This window comes from Capra hircus, chromosome 11 (assembly GCF_001704415.2).
Source record: "Capra hircus breed San Clemente chromosome 11, ASM170441v1, whole genome shotgun sequence".
NCBI lineage: Eukaryota > Metazoa > Chordata > Mammalia > Artiodactyla > Bovidae > Capra > Capra hircus.
Window position 1 is genome coordinate 30,435,224 of NC_030818.1, and position 26,496 is coordinate 30,461,719.

Genomic DNA, 26,496 nt, shown 5'->3' on the forward strand with positions numbered 1-26,496 from the left:
TCCCTTTGATAACTGTAAGTTTGTTTCCTATGTCTGTAAGTCTATTTCTGTTTTGTAAATAAATTCATTTGTGTCATTTTTTAGATTATACATATAAGTGGTGTCATATGATTGGAGAAGGCAATGGCACCCCACTCCAGTACTCTTGCCTGGAAAATCCCATGGATGGAGGAGCCTGGTGGGCTGCAGTCTGTGGGGTCGCTAAGAGTCGGACACAACTGAGAGACTTCACTTTCACTTTCACTTTCATGCATTGGAGAAGGAAATGGCAACCCACTCCAGTGTTCTTGCCTGGAGAATCCCAGAGACGGGGGAGCCTGGTGGGCTGCCATCTCTGGGGTCGTACAGAGTCGGACACGACTGAAGCGACTTAGCAGCAGCAGCAGCAGCAGGTCCATCCATGGTGCTGCAAATGGCATAGCATTTCTCTTTTTAGGCTGAGTAGTATTGCATTGTGTGTACATACCATGTGAGTGAAGTCTCTCAGTCGTGACCGACTCTTTGCGACCCCATAGACTGTAGCCTACCAGGCTCCTCTGTCCATGGGATTTTCCAGGCAATAGTACTGGAGTGGATTGCCATTTCCTTCTCCAGGGGATCTTCCCAACCCAGGGCTTAAACCCGGGTCTCCCGCATTGTAGACAGACGCTTTACCGTCTGAGCCACCAGGAGTGTGTACCATATCTTTATCTGTTTATCTGCCAGTAGATACTTAGGTTGCTTCAGTGTCTTGGCTGTTGTAAATCCTGATTCCTGCTCTGGTAGACAGTGTGGTGTAGTAAAAGAGCAGGAGATTTAGAGCCCAGCACAGGGTTCAGTTCTGACAGCACTGTTTTCTAGTTGTGCTGCCTCAGGCAGATCCCCGAGCTGAAGCCCCGATTCACTGTCCATAAGGTAGACAAATGTGGGAGAGTAGATACCCTGCTCACCACACTCAGCTCTCTGACCTCAGTACAGGGCAGGATTTCGCATCCTTGGTGCTGTTGATACATTGGGCTGGATCATTCTTTGCTTTGGGGCTGTCCTGTGCATTAGAGGATCTGTTGAACAGCGTCTCCTCTGTTTAACAGCGTCTCCTCGCTAAATGACAGCAGCCCCTGCCCATTCTCTAGTTGTAAAGACCAAAGATGTCTTCAGACAAAGCCCCATGTGCCTTGGAAAAGTAAATCCCTCTAGTTGAGAACTGTTTGTACAGAGTGACTGAGTCTTGGGTTGTGGGTCCCAGGTTTTTAGGTTTTAACCTTACAACCACCATCCACATGTAGAAAGGGAACCAGCATGGATAATATTGAAAGACACAGACACATATTGCTACAGTTTAATATTTTACAAATGGTATTTCCTGTCACACAGCTGAACTAAATGCCGCATGTGTTTGTGATTAAATATTATGGGCTGCAGAACATATGTACTAGTAATATATTCAATACATGCAGTGGACACCTTTCCTGTGACTTAAGCTCAGCGTGTAAACATTTTCATAGAAAATTCTTCTAAGAACAGAATTTAATTCTGTTAAATTCTTTCTTAAACACTTTTAAAGAGATTCTTCACAGATGCATTTTGCACCCTGGGCTGTCCCTGATTTTGGCTTTGTTTCTGGGATGTAAATCCCCAGTGCAAAGAGGGTAACTAGATTGCAGACCTCCAGCCACACAAAACAAGAGGGAGATTGTTTCATTTCAAACACAGCTCCAGCCTGGTTCCATTATTGCAGTTGGGGAGTCAGGCATTGTGGAAAATGGAAGAATTCCTTATTTGGGAGGCAGCCAATGGAACCACACAGAAATTGACATGAAGACATTCTTTCTGTTGATTATGCAGCATTGCTGTAGAGCAAAGAAGTCACTGGCATAAAGGACTAGATTCAACCCCCTGCAGAGGCGAGGGCATTGCTTAGGGTCCTGGTGTGTTCATGGGGATTGAGTAGGAGTCAGCCTGACTAGGACAGCTTGGGCGGGGCTGAGCGCAGGAGGCTACTGCTAGGTGCTAGCATCGCTTCCCTGAGCTCTGCTGGATACCTCTTCAGCACCTGGCATAGACAGAGAAGCCAGACCCTAGAGATAGTCCTAGAGGGTGGTGGTCTTCACAGGTGACCCACTGACATGGCGACAGAGGGTACAGCTGCATACCCCCTGGAATGCTGATTCAGTAACCAGGTGGCACTAATCTGATTTTTGTTTGACCATCTGCGGTGAAAGGTAGAAGTTTGTATTTACACTTGACTTCAATAGTTTCTGAAGAAAAGCAAAGGAAAACAGGCAAGAACACAGAAGTAGACCCTTGAGACTAGAGGGGTTGGGGCTGGCATGAGAGGAGGGATGAATGCGGGGACTTAGTGTGCCAAGATGGTCACCAGAGGAGAGCGTGGACCTCAGTGTATGTGTTGGGCAGCAAGTCTGAACAGTTTTCATCACCAAGAGTGGGATGTCCAGTTGAGGCAGTCAAAAAGGGACCGGAAGTAGAGCAGAGTGAGTTGTGAAAGCTGCTCTCAGATTTGACCCAAATTGCTCCTCAGCTATTTTTGTTTAGAACAGCTGTCTCAGAGTTTGTCTTTCCCACAGCCTGACATCCCAGGGCAGTCGCTTGGGATGCACTTTGTGGAGAAACAGGCTCTTCTCAGGTGAGAACGGCATCCTTCAGGTCAGAGAGTTCCAGGCTCCAGGAAGTGGTAGCTCCTGACCTGAAACTGTCTCCTTAGTGAAGGGTGACAGGGTGACACTGGCAAGTCCTTGGATCTCTGGGCTGGTGGATGCTATTAGGCATGGACTTTGGAATCAGACAGCCCAGGTCACAGTTCAGGTCTGCCTCTTCTGGCTGGGTGACTTTAGGCAAGTAGCTTAACCTCTCTGAGCCTTGTTTTCCTTTTCTAAAAAAATGGTAATATTATATATATATGTATAATTTTTTGGTGGTTTAGTCGCTAAGTCTGGAGAAGGCATTGGCACCCCACTCCGGTACTCTTGCCTGGAAAATCCCATGGATGGAGGAGCCTGGTGGGCTATAGTCCACGGGGTCGCAAAGAGTTGGACATGACTGAGCGACTTCACTTCACTTCACTTCACTAATAATCTTAAGAGGAAGCAAACATGCCCCCCTGGAAACCTTTAAACCTCAGAGACTGACTTCTAGAAATTTTCACCATGATGCATTTTCCTTTTTTATCTATGCCTTGTATGGAGTCTTGGTGTCTTACCCTGTTTGCTGAAGTTTGATTGGAATTGTCTTCTAGGAGTTTCAGGTGTTATGCCCAGAGTCCGAGTCCCCAAAACTGGGAGAATAAGACATCCACAGCAATGCAAACGCAAAAAGGGAATTTATTGCTAGCTCGAGCCAGGGCCCAAGTTTCATCCAACGCAGTGGAGTGGAACAAGGGCCCCGAGTTCTCAATCACCTATACTTTTATACAGACGGTTCTTTGTTTCTGTAACAGCATAGCCGATTGGTTAAACCATATGCACATGCGGGACTTTTAAACCTCACATCCCTATCTCGATTGGCTCGGGTCTGGCGTGGGGGCTACGGGATTTTTTTCTGATTGATGTAGCTACACTGCCTGCGGGCCTGCCCCTTCGAGCCTGTCCTGGCTTCAGTTTGGTCCTAACACAGGATAATCCGGATTGGCTGAAAAACAGATCTCTGAAAGGATTAGGGTGTGTAGGGTGGGATGGAATGCTGAGGAGAAAGCCAGGCAGTCAAACCAGGGGAATCTGCTTCAGAGGAAGGCAGCTGGGACTTGGTGCACAGAGTCCTGGGTTCCCAGCTCTCCACTAACCAGATCTTGGCTTTGGAGAAGGCTGTCCAATGCTTTGGTCGTCTTGGGATTGTTGTAAAGTTTAAATGAGATGTTGTACCATTTTTCTACTAGAAGGACAGGAATAGAGACTCAGAGTAGGTATGTGGGCGTGGTGGGAAGGGGAGTGCAGGACGAATCGGGAGAGTAGAGTTGACACACATACACTACCCTGTGTGAGACAGACGGCTAGTGGGGAGCTGCAGCACAGGGAACTCAGCATGGTGCTCTGTGACGACCTAGGGGGCAGAGGGGCGGGATAGGAGGGGGATTCAGGAGGGAGGGAGTCTGCGTAGAGCTGATTCACATGTTTACGTGTAGCTGTGCACTTGGTTGTACAGCAGAACTAACACAACTTTGTAAAGCGATTACTTTTTGTCATTCAGTTGCTCAGTCATGTCCGACTCTTTGCGACCCCACGGACTGCAGCATACCAGGCTTCCTTCTCCTTCACTGAGATGCTGAGATGTTGCCCTTGAAAGGGCTCTGGAGTGGGAGAACTTGGACCCTCCTGGAGACGTAGATTTAGATCCTATTCCATTTGCAAGTCAGGAAAAAAAAATGCTGAGGTTAAATTGGTGTTATTACTTGAATACTTTTGGATTCCAGTGCCTTGAAGTAGATGGGGAGAAGTTGCAGATGATTACAAGAAGATACATTCTAGATCTCTCAACTCTGAGCTTTCTCACCCCTCCTTGGGCCTTGGACAGAGCCGTGGACACGATGTGGCCCCCTTTCCCTGCTGGGAGTGGGGACGGGTCAGGAGAGAAGGTAAGTGCTGGATGGAATTCAGGCTAGTTGTTGACTTTAGAAAGACTGCCTGGGGTGGAGAACTAGAACTTTGAGACTGAAATAGAAAGATGAGGTCATATAGAGAGGAACTGAGCAAAAACCATTCAGGTAGAAAGGACTGATAAGGAAGGATGTGGAGGGATTCCGAAGAGGAGAAAGAGGAGCAGGTGGGAAGCAAACCTGTCCTGGACCACAGGGAGCCGGAGTCTCACCTCCGAGCCCATCTGAGTGCTGTCTTTTCAACAGGGACGGAAGTTTGGGTTCCTGTTGGGCACAGTTCTGTTTGGTTGAATTAAACTTACAGTATATTTGCTGAGTTCCTCCTTGTGGAAGAATCCTACATAGGGCAAAGAGAGCACTTTGAGTAGATTTTGCCTTCAAGGTAGATTTTTTGGTAAGATGTGGTTATAAGAAGTTCAAGGGTCACTTAAAAAGTAATGAGACTGATTTCTTTATTTAGCTTATGGAAGTCACTCCCCACCCCCAGCCCCCACCCACCATAATAAGCAAAAACTCTGATGAAACCAGTACCACTTTCAATTTGTGGAAGCTCCCAGTGGAAAATGGATGAAGTGAAATGTTTGGTGTAGGTTAGAAATAGGATTCAGTCTGAAGCTGAGCTATTTTTTCTCTTGGTGTTCTTTTTATTTCTAATAAACCCAACTAAAGCAAATATTTACCCAATCTCTCACCCTATATGAAGAATTATTTTGGCTGGATTCCTTCTGAAGAACATGGGATGGGATGAATCAAGAAATATTGTTGCTGATTTCCTCCGTCTGAGCCTCCTGGCTGCATCCCATGGAAACACCACTGTTTGTGCTTCGGAGAGAAAGTGCTGTACGGCAACTTTAGCCCAAGGCCAGTGACAGTGAATGCTCTCCAGAGAGCGCCAGCTGGCCTGGGCTGCTGCTCACTGGGTGTTTCTGTGCCCTGGAGAGTGTGTAGATTTAGCAAATGACAACACTGAGCGGGCCTGTCCCCACTGGAGCCCCAGGCCCTTCCTCTCTTTGTGTTGGCTCTTTTCCAAGCTTGGATGATTGCATTGGTTGAGCCTTCATTATCCACAAGGAGAGATGAGGAAGCAGACTGGGAGGAGAAAAATGTGCCTTTCTCATGGGCTTTATTCCAACAGATTTTGAATTTTCATATCAGTAGATCTTGTGGAGTTTTATTTTCTGTCAGTTTGGAAGTTTGGTCAAAAATCCCAGTGGTAACACAACTTCTGCTTAAAAAAAAATTTAGTTGGATGTCAACCACCATAGAATTATTGTAGAGTTGGAAATGACCTCATAGATTATTCTTTTCTAATCACTGAATGTCTGGAGTGGCTTAACACACAGTTTGTGAGTGGCAGAGCAGTGACCAGCATCTGGGTACCCAGCCCCTAGTTCCATGCTGGGGCCTATATGCCTCTCTCCTCTGATACCATTAGAATACTTTCAATAATTTTTGCTGTACTAGATCAGGATGAGGTGACCCGACTTCAAATTCTGATTCTTTCCAAGTTTAGGTATATACCCAAGAGAAATGATCACACTAAAGCTACACAAATGTTCATAGCAGGATTATTTATAGTAGCCAAAAAATAGAAGCAAACCAAACGTCCCTCAACCGATAAGTGGATAAACAAAATGTGGGATATTCTTATGATGAACTATTATTCATCTACAAAAAGGAATGAAGTTCTGATACATGCCATGACATGGATGAACTTTGAATGAAAACATTATGCAGAGTGAAAGAAGCCAGACACAAAAGGCCACATGCTGTAGCTTCTATTTAGATGAACTGTCCAGACTAGGCAAATTCATAGGAAAAGAAAGTGGATTGCCAGGGCCTGGGGGAGGAGGAGAATGGGGAGTGATTGCTCATAGGTTATTTTTAAAGTGATAAGAATGCTCTGGAATTAGATAGTTGCACAATTCTGGATATCGCTGAATAAAACATCATTGAATTGTCATTTTATGTGTGTGAATTATATGTCAATAAGTCTATTATTAAAAAAAAATCCTACTTCTGTCTCTTACCAGTTGGGTGACTTCAGGCAATGACTCTAAATCCAAGTAATCTCAACTATGAAATGGGAATAATGATATATACCTCCCAAGGTTGTTTTGATAAATGAGACTGTGAATTTGAAAGTGCTGTAAACTATAAACCTTTGGAGCTGTCAGTGGGTTATAGTTCATTATAAATTGGGTTTTTATATTCTCCTATATTTTCTACAGCATTGACAAGGTCTAACTACATAGGAGTCATTCAGATAAAGACTTTCTGAATTCAAAGGTGTTGCAGTTTTTAAAATCACAGTTAAAAGCTTAACATTTAAAATCTTTTATCAAAAATCGAAGTGTACAGTACAGTATTGTTAACTATTGCACGTTGTTGTACAACAGATCTCTAGAATGTGTTCATCTTGAATGACTAAAATTCTGTACCCATTGATCAGAAACACCCCTTTTTCCTCTCCCTGGTGCCCCTGGTAACCACCATTCTCCTTCCTATTACTAACTGAGATGCCTCACATAAGTGGAATCATACAATGTGTGTATTTTTGTGATTGGCCTGTTTCACTCAACATTATATCCTTAAGGCTCATCCATGCCATAGCATATGTCTGAATTTCCTTTCTTCTTAAGGCTGAATAATATTCCATTGTAAGCATATGCCACACTTTTAAAATCCATTCATCAGATGATGGACATTTAGGTTATCACCTCTATTGTGAATATGCTGTAATGAATGTGGGAGTGCGTATACCTGAGGTCCCATTTTCAATTCTTTTGAATAAATACACAGAAGTAAGATTGCTGGATCATATGGTAGTTTTGTTTTTTGTTTTTTTTTTAATTTTGAGAACTTCTGTTTTGCATTTTACAATCCACCAAAAATGCACAGGGGTTCTAACTTCTCCACATCCTTGCCAACATTTGTTGTTTTTTGTGTGTTTTGTGTGTGGGTTTTTGTCATCTGCTATTTTTTTTTTTTGTTTTGGTAATGGCCATCCTAACAAGTGTAAGGTGATCTTACTGTGGCTTTGATTTGGCTCTCCCTGGTTATTTAGTGATGTTGGGTACCTTTTATATACCTGTTGTCCATTTATATATCTTGTTTGAAGAAGTATCTATTGAAGTATGTTGCCCATTTTTAAATTTGATTACTAGTTTGTTTTTTGCTATCAAGTTGGAGGAGTTCCTCACATGTTTTGGATATAAAACTCCTTATCACATATAAGATTGCAAATATTTTCTCCCGTTCCATATATTAACCTTTTCACTATGGTGATTGTTTGTTTTGTTGTACAGAAGCTTTTTAGTGTGATGTGGTCTCACTTGTCTGTTTTCACTTTTATTTTCTGTCTTTTTGGTGTCATATGCAAGAAATCATTACCGAGACCAATGTCATGAGGCTTTTCCCCTATATTTTCTTCCAGGAGTTTTATAGTTTCAGGGTCTTGTGTTTAGGTCTTTCATTCGTTTTTAGTTTATTTCCTATATGGTGTAGGATAGGGGTCCAACAAGGAGCTTTCTTTTTGCTTGGACAAGGATCAATTTTTTTCCTGTGGATATCCAGTTTTCTCCACACAATTTGTTAAAGAGACGATTCTTTTCCCATTGTATTATCTTGGCACCCTTAAAGAGGATCATTTGACCATATATGTATCAGTTTACTTGGGAGCTTTATATTTGGTTCTGTTGGTCTGTTGGGTTTTATACCAGTACCATACTGTTTTGATTACCAAAGCTTTTTATGTTTTGATGTCAAGAGGTGTGGAGCCTTCAACTTTGTTTTTCTTTCTCAAGATTGTTTGGGCTATTCAAAGGCCTTTGAGATTCCATACAAACTTTATGATTGCTTTTCTTTTTTAAATTTCTGCAAAAAAGGTCATTGGGATTTTGCATTAAATCCGTAGGTCACTTGGATGGTATGGACATCTTAATATTAAACCTTCTGCTCTATGAACATGGGGAGTCTTTCTATTTATTTGAGTCTCTTTAGTTTCTTCCTGCAATAATGCTTTGTAGATTTCAGTGTACAAGTCTTTTGCCGCTTTAAATTTATTCCTAAAGTTTTTTTATGATGTTGTAAATGAAACTATTTTCATCAGTTTTATTTTTGGGTTGTTAATTGTGTATGGAAATGCAGCTGATTTTGTATGTTGCTTTTGTATCCTGCAACTTTGCTGAATTCATTTATTCTAAGTTTGTGTGTGTATGTGTGTGAATGTACTCTTTAGAGTTTTCTACATGTAAGGTCATAACATCTACAAACAGACACAGTGCATCTCTTTGCTTTCTGATTTGGATGCCTTTTATTTCTTTTTTTTGCCTGATTGCTCTGGTTAGGGGTTCTAGTTCTGTGCTGAATAGAAGTGTTAAGAGTGGACATTCTTGCTTTGTTTCTAACATTAGAGGAAAAACTTAGTTTTTTTCCCATTGAATATATTAGTCATGGGCTTTTCATTTGTGGCCTTTATTATGTGGAGGTAATTTCCTTCAACTCCTAGTTTATTAAGTGATTTCTTACTATGAAAAGATATTGAGTTTTGTAAAATGCTTTTTCTGCATCTCCTGAGATGATCATATGATATTCATTCTTTGTCCTGTTAATATGGTATATCATATTGATTGATTTTCATTTGTTGAACTATTCTTGCTTCCCAGGGATAAATCCCACTTGATAATGGTGTATGATCCTTTTAACCTGCTATTTAATTCGGTTTGCTGGTATTCTGTTGAGGATTTTTTTGGCTTCTAGTTTACTTATAGTATCTTTGACTTTGGTATAAGAGTAATGCTGGCCTCATAAAGTGATTTTGGAAGTCTTCCCTCATCTTCAGTTTTTGGAAGAGTTTGAGAAGGGTTGCTGCTAATTCTTTAAATGGTAGAATTCTTAAGTGAAGCCATCTGTGTCTGAGCTTTACTTTTAGGGGGAGGTTTTGACTACTGTTTCAATTCTGTGCTAATTATAGGCTGTTCATATTTTCTATTTCTTTATGATTCAGTCTTAGTAGATGAATGTTTCTAGGAATTTACCCAGTTCTTCTAGGTTATCCAATTTGTTGGCATGTAATTGTTCATAATAGTAGTGCCTTATAGGGACTTCCCAGGTGGCTCAGTGGTAAAGACTGCCTACCAGTGCAAGAGATGCGAGAGACCCAGGTTCAGTCCCGGGTCAGGAAGATCTCCTGGAGGAGGAAATGGCAACCCGCTCCAGTATTCTTGCCTGGAAAATTACATGGACAGGGGAGCCTGGTGGGCTACAGTCCATGGGATTGCAGAGTGGGACACGACTGAGCACACACACACACAGTCCCTTATAATAAGTTTTTATTTCTGTGATGTCTCCTCTTTGATTGATTAACATTTTAAAAAAATTATTTTTGGAGTATAGTTGATTAACAATGTTAGTTTCAGATGTACAGCAAAGTAATTCAGTTTTACCTATATCTATTTTTTTCTCTTTGATTTCTAATTTGATTATTTTCTCTTTTTTTCTCAGTCTAATTAAACGTTTGTCAATGCTGATCTTTTAAAAAAAATTGGTTCATTGATTTTTAAAAATCTTTTGTTCCCGGTTTCATTTATTTCTGCTCTAACATTTATTCTTTCCTTTCTTCTGCTAACTTTGGACTTAGTTTGTTTTCTTTTTCAGTTTCTTGAGATATAACATGTTATTTATTGAGATTTTTCTTCTTTTTAATCCTTGGAGAAGGGAATGGCTACCCACTCCAGTATTCTTGCCTGGAGAATTCCGTGAACAGAGGACCCTGGCGGAGTACAGTTCATGGGGTCACAAAGAGTCAGACAAAACTGAGCAACTGTTACTTTCACTTTTCTTTTAAAATGTAAGTGTTTATCATTAAACACTCTTGCACTTCCTACTCCAGGAGATCTTCCTGACCCAGGGACTGAACCTGGGTCTCTCGCATCTCTTGCACTGATAGGCAGAGTAAACTCCCCTCTTGGTACTGGTTTTGGTGCATCCCATAAGTTTTGGTATGTTGTATTTTCATTTTTGTTTGTCTTATGATATTTTCTAATTTCCTTTTCAGTTTCTTCTTTGACTTCTTGATTGTTCAAAGTGTGTTGCTTAATTTCTACTTGCTTGTGAATTTTCCAGTTTTTTTTTTTCCAGTTTCATTCTGTTGTGATTGGAAAAGATACTTGATATGGTTTCAATCTTTTTAAATTTGTTGAGACTTTTTGTACACTAACTGATCTCTTCTGAAGAATGTTATGTGTGTGCTTGAGAAGATGGTGCATTCTGATGCTATTGTGTGGACTATTTTGTATGTGTCTGACAGGTTCATTTGGTCTAGTGTTGTTCAAGTCCTCTGTTTCTCTGTTGCTCTTCCGTCTGGTTGCTCTGTCCATTATCGAAATGGAAGCATTGAAATCTGTTACTGTTATTGTGTCGCTGTCTTTTTCTCCCGTCAGTTTTTTGATGTTTGCTTCATATATTTGGGTGTGTTGATGTTGGGTTTATATGTACTTGTAAGATCTTCCTGGGGAGCTGACCTTTCTTTCATTATATAATGCCCTTTTTTGGCTTTTGTGACAGTTTTTGAGCTAAAGTCTATTCTGTCCTATTAGTATGGCCACCTCTGCTCTCTTTTGGTCCCTATTTCCATAGAATATCTTTTTCTGTCTTTTCACTTTCAGCCTCTGTATTTTTTAAATCTAAAGTGGGTCTCTTATAAACAATGTACATTTAGATCTTGTTTCTTTTTAATCCATTCAGCCATCAAACTTACTGTTTCAAGCATTTCTTTAAACTCAGTTAATCTATAAATCTGGATATTTTAAAATCCAAGTATTTCTCAGAATGAAGACCTCTAGTAACTTGAATTTTGTTCCCCCTCATTTTATATTATTTTCTCTTTCTCCTTTAACAGAGACAACATATCTGATTCATTGGCAAGACCACAGTCTGATCCCAAAGATGTGTTCCACGAACCCAGGCAGCTGGGTCACATTTGATGACGACCCCACTTTTCAGTCTTCTCAAAAGTCAAAGAATTTCCCTCTGGAGAATCAAGGCATTTGTCGGCCAAATGGACTTAAACTGAACCTTTCTGGCCCTAAGGAATTTCCCAGTGGATCTTCCTCTACCAGCAGCACCCCTCTCTCCTCTCCCATCGTAGACTTTTACTTCAGTCCGGGACCTCCAAGTAACTCTCCTCTTTCTACACCTACCAAAGACTTCCCAGGTTTTCCTGGCATCCCCAAAGCAGGGACTCATGTGCTTTATCCTATTCCAGAATCATCTTCAAGCAGTCCATCTATAACAGCAACAGGTTCTTCCTCACTGGCTACTAAGCCAACCTGTTTCTCCCAAGCTTCCTTACCCAGCGACCACTCGTGTATACATCCAGCCTCCAAAGTGGGTCTTGCAGATGAAGTGAGCCCTCACCAGGCTGAAGGGTTCCAGAGTGATACTCCCCAATTTCAGTATTTTCGGGAAGACTGTGCCTTCTCAAGTCCGTTTTGGAAAGATGAAGGCAGTGCTTCCCAGCTCACCTTTGACCCTCCAGGAAGCAGAAAGATCTTCCCATCAAGAGACAAAGAGGTGCCTGTGGATCAAAAAGGCTTAAATCAGTGTTCACTCAGCTACATCTGTGAGAAGCTTGAATATCTCCAATCAGCTGAGAACCAAGACTCATTTGCAAATTTGTCTGTGCAGCGTCTGTATGCGGAAGACCCTGCCTCTTCCTTTGTCCCCCACATGCTCTTCAGGAGTCAGCCGAAAGCTGGATGGCCTTTCATGATGAGAATTCCGGAGAAGAAGAACATGATGTCTTCTCGTCAGTGGGGGCCAATTTTTCTAAAAGTCTTACCTGGAGGAATTTTGCAAATGTATTATGAGAAGGGGTTAGAAAAACCGTTTAAAGAGTTACAGCTCGATCCATACTGCAGGCTTTCTGAACCCAAAGTTGAGAACTTTAGTGTGGCAGGAAAAATCCATACTGTGAAGATTGAACATGTGTCTTACACAGAAAAAAGGAAATACCATTCTAAGACAGAAGTAGTTCATGAACCAGACGTCGAACAAATGCTGAAGTTGGGGTCCACAGAGTACCACGACTTCCTCGCCTTTCTGACCACTGTGGAGGAGGAGCTGATACAGCTGCCAGCTGTTTCAAAACCAAAGAAGAACTATGAGGAGCAAGAAATTTTCCTGGAAATTGTGGACAACTTTTGGGGTAAAATCACTAAAGAAGGAAAGTTGGTTGAAAGCGCTGTGATAACTCAAATTTCTTGCCTCTGCTTTCTGAATGGCAACACTGAATGCTTTTTAACCTTGAATGACCATGAGCTACAGAAGCGAAATGAACGCTATTTTGAGAAAGATCCAGAAAAGAAGGGGATTGATATTCTTGACTGTCATTTTCATAAGTGTGTGAAAGCAGAAGAATTTGAGCAATCGAGAATCATTAAGTTTGTACCTCTGGATGCCTGCAGGTTTGAGCTGATGCGCTTCAAAACTTCACACAGCGGGGAAGATCTTCCCTTTTCCCTGAAGTCGCTAGTGGTTGTCCAGGGGGCGTATGTGGAGCTTCAGGCCTTCGTCAACATGGCCCCGGTGGTCCAGAGACCATCCCAGGCCGGTTCCTTGAGGTCCTGTGACAACGTAATGATACACTTTCCTGTCCCGTCTCAGTGGATCAAGGCCCTCTGGACCATGAACCTCCAGAGGCAGAAGTCCCTGAAAGCCAAAATGAACCGCCGGGCGTGTCTGGGGAGTTTACACGAACTTGAATCTGAACCTGTCATACAGGTCACAGTGGGGTCCGCAAAATATGAGAGTGCCTACCGGGCTGTGGTATGGAAGATAGACCGGCTTCCTGATAAAAATTCAAGTAAATATTCAACACGCTAAGCTGGTTTTCGTATGAAATCTCTTAAATGTTTTCACCCTCCTCCTTGGGTTGAAACCAGACTGAGGCAGATGATAATGTCGGTCAGCTAAGGCCATGCTTATTACATCAGTGGGTGGGAGATGGAACGTTTAGTCAAACAACTGACTTATTTTATCCCTTTATACCTATTTCTACCAGATAAGTTTAACTGAATTTTTTTTTAATAGTGTAAGAACTACTATCCGAAGCTAGGATTTTATTATGGATAGTGATACTGAGGGAAAATTTCTAGTTGAACATCTTTACATCAACCTCAGATATTAAAATTATTGTTCATATAGCTTAGATTCCTAGTTAATTTTTTAGGATCTGTCATCCTTGAATATACTTGAACGTTTTATATTCTCAGCCAGTACGAAGACTTCCTCCTTGTTTCAAGTGATAGCTCAGTTGGTAAAGAATCCTCCTGCAAAGCAGGAGACCCCGATTTGATTCTTGGGTCGGGAAGATCTGCTGGAGAAGAGATAGGCTAACCCACTCCAGTATTCTTTGGCTTCCCTTGTGGCTTAGCTGGTAAAGAATTCGCCTGCAATGTGGGAGACCTGGGTTCGTTCCCTGGGTTGGGAAGATCCCTTGGAGGAGGAAAGGCTCCCACTCCAGTATTCTGGCTTGGAGAATTCCATGGACTGTATAGTCAGTCCATGGAGTCGCAGAGTCAATATGACTTAGTGACTTTCAGTTTCACTTTTACCTTGAAATAAGACTGCCTTTTATCTTTACCCAAGTTAATTTCTTTTGCTGACCAATTTGACCATCTTGACAGGTTGTTTGAATTTTAATTAAGCATTGGAACAGTTACTTTTTTAATTTTGCAAAGAAAACAGTGAATCTAGAAGTTTAGACATTTGAACAGACACTTATAGCATTGCATTTATTTTAAAGTAGTAAGTTAGTGGGGGCTTCCCAGGTGGCACCAGTGGTAAAGAACCCACCTGCCAGTGCAGAAGACATAAGAGGTCTGGGTTTGATCTCTGGGTTGGGAAGATTCCCTGGAGGAGAGCATGGCAACTCACTCCAGTATTCTTGCCTGGAGAATCTCTTGAACAGAGGAGCATGGCCAGCTACAGTCCATAGGGTCGCATGGAGTCGGATATGACTGAAGCGACTTAGCACGCAGGCGCAGTAAGTTAGTGTGGGTGTAACATCATAAAGCAAAAAAGCAAAATTTGAAATTAGGGCTGCTCGCTGTTTTAGTTCAGTTATTTCTAGCAGAACACTGGGCTTTGGAGCTAAGTTGGGGGCAGGTTTGGAGCTTTTGAGTTGATGCATTCATCATTTAAGCAAACCTTTATTGAGCACTTTTTGTATTCCAAGTGCCTCATCAGGTGCTGGGGCTCAAGAGAAGTAAGATTGTTTCCTACTTTCAACTAGCTCTCAGCTGGACTAGTCCTTCAGGGAAATTTAGTTTCATTAAAACAAACCTTCACACTGTAGACTTCAGAGGAAGCATTTTTATTTGGGGTAGACCTCCAGCAATGTTTTTCAAAACTGGCTATCTGTTAGAGTAGCCTGCTCTGCTATGCTCAGTTATGTGTGACTCTTTGCAATCCCATGGACTGCAAAGCTGTACTGCCAGGCTCCTCTGTCCATGTGATTTCCCAGGCAAGCATACTGGAGTGGGTTGCCATTTCCTCCTCCAGGGAATATTCCCCACCCAGGGATCAAACCCATGTCTCCTGCATTGGCAGGAGGATTCTTTACCACTGAGCCTCAAGGGAAGCCCATTCAGGCTCTACTCTATGCCAGTTAAATCAGAATGTCTTGGGTAGGGGCCCAGGTGAACCTCATGTGTAGCCTGAGTGGAGGGACACTGCTCTGCAGGTCTTGCAATGTTCTGGGGTAGGAAGAAGAAGCCACAGACTACAGTGGACCTTAGGGGAAGCGTGCCATCTTGTCTGTACCCTGCAGTTTTCTGGCTGAACATCTCTCAACTAATTGCAGCTTGAGTTACGGACAAGGCCCGGCAGGTGAGAGACACAGCTGGTGGCTGACAAGCCCAGGCCCCTGTGCTGAAGGGAAGCCCCTGCTCAGTAGCCCTTTCTGACAGAACTTGCTCTTCTCCTTTTATGCCCAGTTCCCCTCCACAGTGTTCTCTGGACTCGCAGTAGTTCGTAGTTACCTCCTAGTTCCAAGGAATAGCCAGGAGAGCCCAGGCAGGGAGAGGCAGTGATGGGGTAGTATGCTCACAGGTGCCCTCTACGGGCACCTCCTGGTCAACTCTAACGTGATGGGGTTGTCTTCCATGATAGAATCCATTTAGGGACTGTTTCCTGACTTCTTGATAACATTGCTGGAGGAACAAGTTAAAACTATTCTCAGATTATCTTCCTCCCAGGGAAACAAATGTGAGGTTTTGAGTATGTGGTTCCAAGGGATCTACTCTCAAAGTTATTTGTGAGTTTTATTTTGCTAAACACAAAGGGAAAGAGGGGGAGGCAGGCTGGAATGCTGACTGTAATCTCCTCGGTCCAGAGATGTTTCCTGAGGTCTGGGTGATAACCCGACTCCTGCAGTTCTCCTTTAGTCCTAGAGATGGTCACTGGACCCGGAACAAGGTCAGGTGTAGCTTTTGCACAGATGTGGAGAATGATTACGCCTCTGAGGGTTCAGCCTGCTGGCTTGTCTGGCTGAGGTCAGGGAGCAAGGTGTGCAGGGAGCCCACTCCAGCTGCTCTGTCTTGGTGCAGCCTAGACCCACTGGGGCAAGCACACTTCTTTTTCAAACTGAGAACCCATGCATCCTTTTCTGATTTTAGAAGGGGAACAACATATATAAAGCTTCTTGTAAAAGTGATCCTGTTCAGAATACTGCATTTTCTCAGAATTAATGGTATAGGTAATTGATCCATTCAACAAGAATTTGGTGAGAGGGCTCTCTCATTCATGCATCTATTCCACCAACACCCACGAAATTTCCTGTAGGTACAGACTCTGTGCTGGGTGCTCGGGGGACACAGATACAAACATATTCCCTGCTGTCCAGAAACAGATGTCTGACGGGTGAGGCAGACGCGGAAGCAGCTATCCAAAGGCACAATGGCGCTGTGCTCTCTTCTATTGCAGGCATGTACCGACGTACCTGATGGGGACCCCAGAGGAAGGGGTGATCATTGCAGGGGGACGGGGACGGGTAGGGAAGGCTCTGCTGGAGAGGGGATGCTTCAGCTTGGCCTGTGAGAATCAGTGAGATTCCATCAAGACAGAAACAGCAGAAACTCAGGCGTGTCGATGGGGGATCCTACCTGAGTTTCAGGACTGAGGGGAGAGTTGGAGAGGAAACCAGGATGCGAAAAGTGTTGTGAGCCACGCTGTGGGGTGTGGAGATTGTCAACAGGGCCTCTGGAATGTTTTCAGGCACATTTGTGACAGAATTCTGCTTTGTTTTAGAAAGTCAGGCGTACATCGTGGAGGAGAGATTCAGAAGTAGATTAAAGTAACGGGAGGCTGGTAGGAGGGAGAGGGACTGAATGAGACGGGGGAGGGGGCAGTGGGAGAACTGAGGCAGAGGTGAAGGGTGAGCCCGAGACAGTGACGGGCGGTCTGTGGGCTCACGGAGAAGGGAGGGGCTGGGAGGAGGTCAGGGCCTCTGGCTTTTACGAAAAGATGGGCAGTGGTGCCATTAGCTAAGATAGCCTCTCCTCACTCCTTTTAATATCTGTTTCCAGCCCTGGCTCCATGTTAGAGTTTAGAATCATTAGAGCTTTAATATTTAAAATACCACATATAGGTCTCATCCCCACCAAGCAGACTGCAGGCCTGAGGCCCAGGTATGGGTGCTTGTGAGAGGCTCTCCACGCCGCTGGCCTGGTACCTCTCCTGGGAGAACTGTCCTGGCCTCCTAGGCACCAGTCCTCCCTGCTCTGTGCATCCTGTGTCTTCTAGAGCTCCCTTACTACCCTCCCATTTGCATTTACCAGCAGTTGCGCTCACTGAGGACCATTAAAAGAATGCATTCCCAGAGAGGCTCGCTGGACTTGGTCCTGGCCTTTGGGAATTCTTGTGGAGGACTGTCTTAGCACCAGGCTCATGCAGAAAGATGTTTTACAAGCATTCCAGCCAACTACATAGTGAGAACTCACTGACCAAATAAATCCCTTGGGATCAAAGCTGCTTCATTCAGATCAGGCCTGTGCACCAAGAGGAGGCCCACTGAGAAGGCAGTGAAGCTGTGACCAGTGGGGTCTGGGGGAAGGGGGAGCTCTGAGCCAGGCTGGGGCTGGACACTTCTGGGGGCATGTGGACTAGTCACCGAGGCTTCACCACAGGGCTGGTAAGGGGTGGAAATGCAAAGAGTAAGAGGCTTTCTGCCACTTTTTTCTTGAGAAGCATAGAGTAAGGCTAGGGTAGAGAGGAAGTCTTTATCCTGAGGCAGTGCTTCTCAAGTGTTGGCATGCACATGAATCGCCTTGTTAGAATGTGGACTCTGATTCGGCAGGTGGGTCTCCCCATACTGTGTCTCCCACACATGCTCCAGCGATGCCAGGGCTGCTGGCCATGGGCCTCATGCAGAGGAGCAGGGAGTTAGAATGCATCTTGATGTTTCTATATGATTTTAAAAATCACCTGGGTATTTAGAGAAGAGAGGATTTTATAGAAGTTCTTTAAAACGTTACCCTTTCAAGCTAGCTTCTGAAAAACCTACACTGTTAGAAGAAAAAAAATTTAGAAACATGGAAACTAAAAAGACGATATGAAGTACTTGTACTCATGAAAAACAAACAAACAAACAAAAAATGCCCCTTTCTTGGGGATTTGTGAGATCAGTATTGACCTTTCCTGTTGGTGAAATCACTCATGTGATTTTAGGGGAGGTGGGATGTTGCCTCCTTAACTATCTTTTCTGCCATCATGCCATTGCTTAATATGACTTTAACAGTGAGCGAGCCTTTCACTAAACAAAGGCTGGCCCCAGATCGTTCATTCAGGCTAAGGTGTGAATGACAACAGAGGACTTTGCTCGAGCACAGGATTTGCTAGGGGTGGAAAAGACAAAGAGAAGGAGGAGAAGGCGGTGGATAAAGACGAGGAGGGAGAGAGGGGAAAACGGAGGAAGTAGGGAGAGAGAATGAGGACAGGAAAACACTCGTTAGCCACAGAGGGCGCATATGTCAGTTCAGTTCAGTTGCTCAGTCGTGTCCGACTCTGCGACCCTGTGAATCGCAGCACGCCAGGCCTCCATGTCCATCACCAACTCCTGGAGTTCACCCAGACCGACGTCCATCGAGTCAGTGATGCCATCCAGCCATCTCATCCTCTGTCGTCCCCTTCTCCTGCCCCCAGTCTGTCCCAGCATCAGAGTCTTTTCCAATGAGTCAACTCTTCACATGAGGTGTCCAAAGTACTGGAGTTTCAGCTTTAGCATCATTCCTTCCAAAGAAATCCCAGGGCTGATCTCCTTCGGAATGGACCGGTTGGATCTCCTTGCAGTCCAAGGGACTCTCAAGAGTCTTCTCCAACACCACAGCTCAAAAGCATCAATTCTTTGGCGCTCAACTTTCTTCACAGTCCAACTCTCAACATCTATACATGACCACAGGAAAAACCATAGCCTTGACTAGACGGACCTTAGTTGGCAAAGTAATATCTATGCTTTTCAACATGCTATCTAGGTTGGTCATAACTTTCCTTCCAAGGAGTAAGTGTCTTTTAATTTCACGGCTGCAGTCACCATCTGCAATGAGTTTGGAGCCCAGAAAAATAAAGTCTGACACTGTTTCCACTGTTTCCCCATCTATTTGCCATGAAGTGATGGGACCAGATGCCATGATCTTCGTTTTTTGAATGTTGAGCTTTAAGCCAACTTTTTCACTCTCCACTTTCACTTTCATCAAGAGGCTTTTTAGTTCCTCTTCACTTTCTGCCATAAGGGTGGTGTCATCTGCATATCTGAAGTTATTGATATTTCTCCCAGCAATCCTGATTCCAGCTTGTGCTTCTTCCAGCCCAGCGTTTCTCATGATGCACTCTGCATAGAAGTTAAATAAGCAGGGTGACAGTATATAGCCTTGATGTACTCCTTTTCCTATTTGGAACCAGTCTGTTGTTCCATGTCCAGTTCTAACTGTTGCTTCCTGACCTGCATACAGATTTCTCAAGAGGCAGGTCAGGTGGTCTGGTATTCCCATCTCTTTAAGAATTTTCCACAGTTTGTTGTGATCCACACAGTCAAAGGCTTTGGCATAGTCAATACAGCAGGAATAGATGTTTTTCTGGAACTCTCTTGCTTTTTCCATGATCCAGCGGATGTTGGCAATTTGATCTCTGGTTCCTCTGCCTTTTCTAAAACCAGCTTGAACATCTGGAAGTTCATGGTTCATGTATTGCTGAAGCCTGGCTTGGAGGATTTTGAGCATTACTTTACTAGTGGGTGAGATGAGTGCAATTGTGCGGTAGTTTGAGCATTCTTTGGCATTGCCTTTTTTTGGGATTGGAATGAAAACTGACCTTTTCCAGTCCTGTGGCCACTGCTGAGTTTTCCAAATTTGCTGGCATATTGAGTGCAGCACTTTCACAGCATCATCTTTTAGGATTTGAAATAGCTCCACTGGAATTCCATCACCTCCACTAGCTTTGTTCGTAGTGATGCTTCCTAAGGCCCACTTGACTTCACATTCTAGGATGTCTGGCTCTAGGTGAGTGATTATATCATCGTGATTATCTGGGTCGTGAAGATCTTTTTTGTACAGTTCTTCTGTGTATTCTTGCCACCCCTTCTTAATGTCTTCTGCTTCTGTTAGCTCCATACCATTTCTGTCCTTTATCAAGCCCATCTTTGCATGAGATGTTCCCTTGGTATCTCTAATTTTCTTGAAGAGATCTCTAGTCTTTCCCATTCTGTTGTTTTCCTCTATTTCTTTGCATTAATCACTGAGGAAGGCTTTCTTATCTCTTCTTGCTGTTCTTTGGAACTCTACATTCAGATGCTTATATCTTTCCTTTTCTCCTTTGCTTTTCATTTCTCTTCTTTTCATAGCTATTTGTAAGGCCTCCCCAGACAGCCATTTTGCTTTTTTGCATTTCTTTTCCATGGGGATGGTCTTGATCCCTGTCTCCTGTACAGTGTCACTAGCCTCCATCCATAATTCATCAGGCACTCTATCTATCAGATCTAGTCCCTTAAATCTATTTCTCACTTCCACTGTATAATCATAAGGGATTTGATTTAGGTCATACCTGAATGATCTAGCGGTTTTCCCTACTTTCTTCAGTTTAAGTCTGAATTTGGCAATAAGGAGTTCATGATCTGAGCCAGCTTCTGGTCTTGTTTTTGTTGACTATATAGAGCTTCTCCATCTTTGGCTGCAAAGAATATAATAAATCTGATTTTGGTGTTGACCATCTGGTAATGTCCATGTGTAGAGTCTTCTCTTGTGTTGTTGGAAGAGGGTGTTTGCTATGAACAGTGCATTTTCTTGGCAAAACTCTATTCGTCTTTGCCCTGCTTCATTCTGTATTCCAAGGCCAAATTTGCCTGTTATTCCAGGTGTTTCTTGACTTCCTACTTTTGCATTCCAGTCCCCTATAATGAAAAGGATATCTTTTTTGTGTATTATTCTAAAAGGTCTTGTAGGTCTTCATGGAACCATTCAACTTCAGCTTCTTCAGTGTTACTGGTTGGGACATAGACTTGGAATACTGTGATCCTGAATGGTTTGCCTTGGAAATGAACAGAGATCATTCTGTTGTTTTTTCAGACTCTTTTGTTGACCATGATGGCTACTCCATTTCTTCAGCGTGATTCCTGCCCGCAGGAGTAGATATAATGGTCATCTGAGTTAAATTCACCCATTCCAGTCCATTTTAGTTCGCTGATTCCTAGAATGTCGACGTTCACTCTTGCCATCTCCTGTTTGACCACTTCCAGTTTGCCTTGATTCATGGACCTGACATTCCAGGTTCCTATGCAGTATTGCTCTTTACAGCATCGGACCTTGCTTCTATCACCAGTCACATCCACAGCTGGGTATTGTTTTTGCTTTGGCTCCATCCCTTCATTCTTTCTGGAGTTATTTCTCCACTGATCTCCAGTAGCATATTGGGCACCTACTGACCTGGGGAGTTCCCCTTTCAGTATCCTATCATTTTGTCTTTTCCTACTGTTCATGGGGTTCTCAAGGCAAGAATACTGAAGTGGTTTGCCATTCCTTTCTCCAGTGGACCACATCCTGTCAGACCTCTCCACCATGACCTGCCCGTCTTGGGTGGCCCCATGGGCATGGCTTAGCTTCGTTGAGTTAGACAAGGCTGTAGTCCTAGTGTGATTAGATTGACTAGTTTTCTGTGAGTATGGTTTCAGTGTGTCTGCCCTCTGATGCCCTCTTGCAACACCTACTTTCTTACTTGGGTTTCTCTTACCTTGGGCATGGGGTATCTCTTCACAGCTGCTCCAGCAAAGTGCAGCGTATGGTAGCATAAGATTAGAGAGAGAGGTGAGAATGGTGGAGGGTCAATTAACATGTCTATCTCCACTCTCCTGGTTTTACCAGTTTTAAAATATATCCTGCTATTATTTTTTTCTTTGCTGTCTCTTCAGTACATTGGTTTTTCTCTCCTCCTCCACTGGTGTCACCCTCCTACTATTCATTCCCTCCAGTTCTCACCAGTTCAGTTTCAGATGTACAATATTTTGGTTCAAGAAGGACTGGGTATCTACTAGACCTAAATAGATTTTGTCATTTGCATGCATAGTCCTTAGAAGGTGGTGAGAGACTAATTACCAAAGCCTGAGAGTGCCCCCTGGTGGTCAGTACTGAGATAAAGAACATGATTTTCCTCTTTTAGTTATTCACTTGTAAATTCCACAAATAGCCTTTTAGCTCCAAATGTGCCAGACTTGCTCTAAGGATAGACATGATACTTTTCTTTATGGATATCAAAGTTCAAAGGGAGTGTGAGTTACTAAACATTGTAGAGTTTTAAAAGCCAAGAAAATATATGTCAGAAAAATGTTCTTTATCTTTTAACCTTTTTTTTTTTTTTTTTAAGAAAAGTGGATAGAAAGGTTTTTTTCCTAAACCTATTTTTGGAGTCTATTTTGGTCTTAAAGTTGGATTATTTTAATTTCAAAATTCCAAAAGAATTTTTCTTTAAAATGTGAGTGTCAGATTAGATCATCTTTAGTATTATTTTCAGCTCTAAAAGTGTAGAATTCACAGTCCTTTCATTAGCAGAATTACAGTCATTAAATGATAATATTGAATTTATAATCGAATAGCACTTTTCACTTCTAACAGTGCAACTCTCAAGACGGTTAAGAATCCGCCTGCAATGCAGAAACCTGGTTTCGATCCCTGGGTTGGGAAGATCCCCTGGAGGAGGGCATGGCAACCCACACCGGTATTCTTGCCTGGAGAATCCCATGGATAGAGGAGCCTGGCGGGCTACAGTCCATGGGGTCACAAAGAGCTGGACACGACTGAGTGACTAAATACCTAGTGTACTCCGGCTCTACGCTGTGTATGCCAGCTGGCTTGCTCAGTCCTCACAGCAACCCCATAAGGTTCATACTGTTAACCATCATCACACCCATTTTCAGATGGGAAACTGAGGCTCGCAGCGATCAAATAACTTGTGAAGGGTCTCACACATCTTTCAAGTAGCAGAGCTGGGATCTGATCCCCGGCTTCCGGAGTCCAATGTTTATGTGCGTAACCACCATGCCATAAAGGACTGAAGAGTGCCTGAATTAAGTTTAAATAAACTTGACTGTATCCTGTGGACAGAAGGCTAGAAAAGCTAATGGATTGTGGACTCTCCCCTGGGGGGCTGTGTGTGTGTGTTAATAAAGTTGTCACTTGACTACAGTGATCTGGGTAGTGTAAAGCAACCCTGGGGCCGCTGTTGTCTTGCCCTACAAGTGAGTGGTGGAGACGCTAATCAGCATCTGTTGATGGGTGATGTCTCAAGGGATTTTATAGCCTTACAGTTCCACTAGTCTATAAGAAGCAGGTTGTAAGGCATTAAAGGCAATTTATCTTTTAAGAATTAAGTGAAATCCTTTAAATTCTTGTTTTTGTGCCTAAAGCTATCTTTTGATAGAAATGTTCTTTCTTGGTCATATCAGTGGTATAGTAATTTAATCTGGCTTTTGAAATTATTATTATCTCTTGCATAAGTAAAGATAGCTACAAGGAATATGTAGATGGAATATGCCACAAGGGTAGATCCCTTGGAGGAGGAAATGGGAATGCACTCTAGTATTCTTGCCTGGAGAACCTCATGGGCAGAGGAGCCTGGTGGGCTACTGTCCATAGGATCACACAGAGTCGGACATGACTAGAGCGACTTAGCACACACAGCTACATGGAATATGCAGACACTGTGGACTGATGGAGCAGAATCATGGAACATTTATAGAGTTACTGCAGTGATTACATTGAAAATACTTTTAACTTCGCTGTAACACACATACATAAACACACAGTATATAACCCCTCTTAAAAAGTTTTTGTGTAAATCTGATATCTAAGGTCTGGCAGAGTCTAGTTTGGTATAGAGTAGATGCTCAATACATGGCAAAGCAAACTTAAGTGAAGAAAAATATTACATGGAAACATTGAAAGTCAGTATGCCCATCTCCACACTGTACATTTGTTCCAGTCAAAGCTTTGAGGAGGGTAAGTGGGAATTAATGTACTCAAAATTAATGTCTCACTAAAAAAAAGAATCCTTGGCTTATAATCTTTTCTGAAATGCAAGAAAAAATTCACTAAGTTGAACTTTAAAAAAACCATAATTTATAAAGTGACTTAATTTACTCTGAAATTTTCTTTGTATTATCAATAAATAGAAGGGTAAGAAAATGAAAAAAATTAAGAATTATAAGATCTTAGTCTACTTAGAGAAAGCTTTCTTTTTAAATACGTTTTATGTGCATTGTGCTTCCCTGGTGGCTCAGAGGTTAAAGCGTCTGCCTCCAATGCAGGAGACCCGGGTTCGATCCCAGGGTCGGAAAGATCCCCTGGAGAAGGAAATGGTAACCCACTCCAGTATTCTTGCCTGGAGAATCCCATGGACAGAGAAGCCTGGTAGGCTACAGTCCATGGGGTCACAAAGAGTCGGACACGACTGAGCGACTTCACTTTTCACTTTTATGTCTATTGTAGCCCAACAATGATGCTTAATTTAAATACTTATCCTTTAATTTGAAAAACTTAGCACACTTCTCTTATTCTATTTTTATGAATTAGAATCACTCAATGGAAGGCACTCACATATGTTCAGTTCAGTGACTCAGTCATGTCCGACTCTTTGTGACCCCATGAATCACAGCACGCAAGGCCTCCCTGTCCATCACCAACTCCCAGAGTTCACTCAGACTCACGACCATCGAGTCCGTGATGCCATCCAGCCATCTTATCTTCTGTCGTCCCTTTCTTCTCCTGCCTTCAATCTTTCCCAGCATCAGGGTCTTTTCAAATGAGTCAGCTCTTCGCATCAGGTGGCCAGAGTATTGGAGTTTCAGCTTCAACATCAGTCTTTCCAAAGAAATCCTAGGGTTGATCTCCTTCAGAATGGACTGGTTGGATCTCTTTGCAGTCCAAGGAACTCTGAAGAGTCTTCTCCAACACCACAGTTCAAAAGCATCAATTCTTCGGTGCTCAGCTTTCTCCACAGTCCAACTCTCACATCCATACATGACCTCAGGAAAAACCATAGCCTTGACTAGACGGACCTTTGTTGGCAAAGTAATGTCTCTGCTTTTCAACATGCTATCTAGGTTGGTCATAACTTTCCTTCCAAGGAGTAAGCGTCTTTTAATTTCATGGCTGCAATCACCATTTGCAGTGATTTTTTAGCCCCCCAAAATAAAGTCTGACACTGTTTCCACTGTTTCCCAATCTATTTGCCTTGAAGTGGTGGGACTGGATGCCATGATCTTATTTTTCTGAATGCTGAGTTTTAAACCAACTTTTTCACTCTCCTCTTTCACTTTCATCAAGAGGCTCTTTAGTTCCTCTTCACTTTCTGCCATAAGGATGATGTCATCTGCATATCTGAGGTTATTGATATTTCTCCCGGCAATCTTGATTCCAGCTTGTGTTTCATCCAGCCCAGTGTTTCTCATGATGTACTCTGCATAGAAGTTAAATAAGCAGGGTGACATTATACAGCCTTGATGTACTCCTTTTCCTGTTTGGAACCAGTCTGTTGTTCCATGTCCAGTTCTAACTGTTGCTTCCTGACCTGCATATAGGTTTCTCAAGAGGCAGGTCAGGTGGTCTGGTATTCCCATCTCTTTCAGAATTTTCCAGTTTATTGTGATCCACACAGTCAAAGGCTTTGGCATAGTCAATAAAGCAGAAATAGATGTTTTTCTGGAACTCTAGCTTTTTCAGTGACCCAGCGGATGTTGGCAATTTGATCTCTGGTTTTTTGAAAACCAGCTTGAACATCTGGAAGTTCACGGTTCACGTATTGCTAAAGCCTGACTTGGAGAATTTTGAGCATTACTTTACTAGCGTGTGAGGTGAATGCAATCGTGTGATAGTTTGAGCATTCTTTGGCATTGCCTTTCTTTGGGATTGGAATGAAAACTGACTTTTTCTAGTCCTGCGGCCACTGCTGAGTTTTCCGAATTTGCTGGCATATTGAGTGCAGCACTTTCACAGCATCATCTTTCAGGATTTGAAATAGCTCCACTGGAATTCCATCATCTCCACTAGCTTTGTTCATAGTGATGCTTTCTAAGGCCCATTTGACTTCACATTCCAGGATGTCTGGCTCTAGATGAGTGATCACACCATCGTGAATATCTGGGTCATGAAGATCTTTTTTTGTACGTATGAACTTGATATAACCCTGAATTTTTTGTCACTGTTGTTGGTTATTGCTTTATTTGAATAATTAAATGAAATATTTAACTTTCTTTTTGAAAAAAGAAACAGCCCAGTTCTACTTGAAAACATTTTGGGAGTTAACATATGTAACTATATAATGATAAATTGTACTTACTTTAAAGCTAGTACTTAAAAATTGCATTTAGA

General features: G+C 42.8%; 1 protein-coding gene across 2 annotated transcripts in view; it reads left to right on the top strand.

Moving 5' to 3' along the window:
- STON1 (stonin 1) overlaps positions 1-26,496 on the top strand; it is a 59,179-nt gene that overhangs the window by 27,028 nt on the left and 5,655 nt on the right. The window contains exons 2-3 of one of the 2 annotated variants that reach the window (XM_018055209.1): positions 4,403-4,564; positions 11,487-13,451. In XM_018055209.1, the coding sequence (XP_017910698.1) occupies positions 11,534-13,451 (1,918 nt within the window). In that variant the 5' untranslated portion in view covers positions 4,403-4,564; positions 11,487-11,533. The remainder of the gene's footprint in view (positions 1-4,402; positions 4,565-11,486; positions 13,452-26,496) is intronic. The other variant, XM_018055208.1, reaches the window with a different exon arrangement.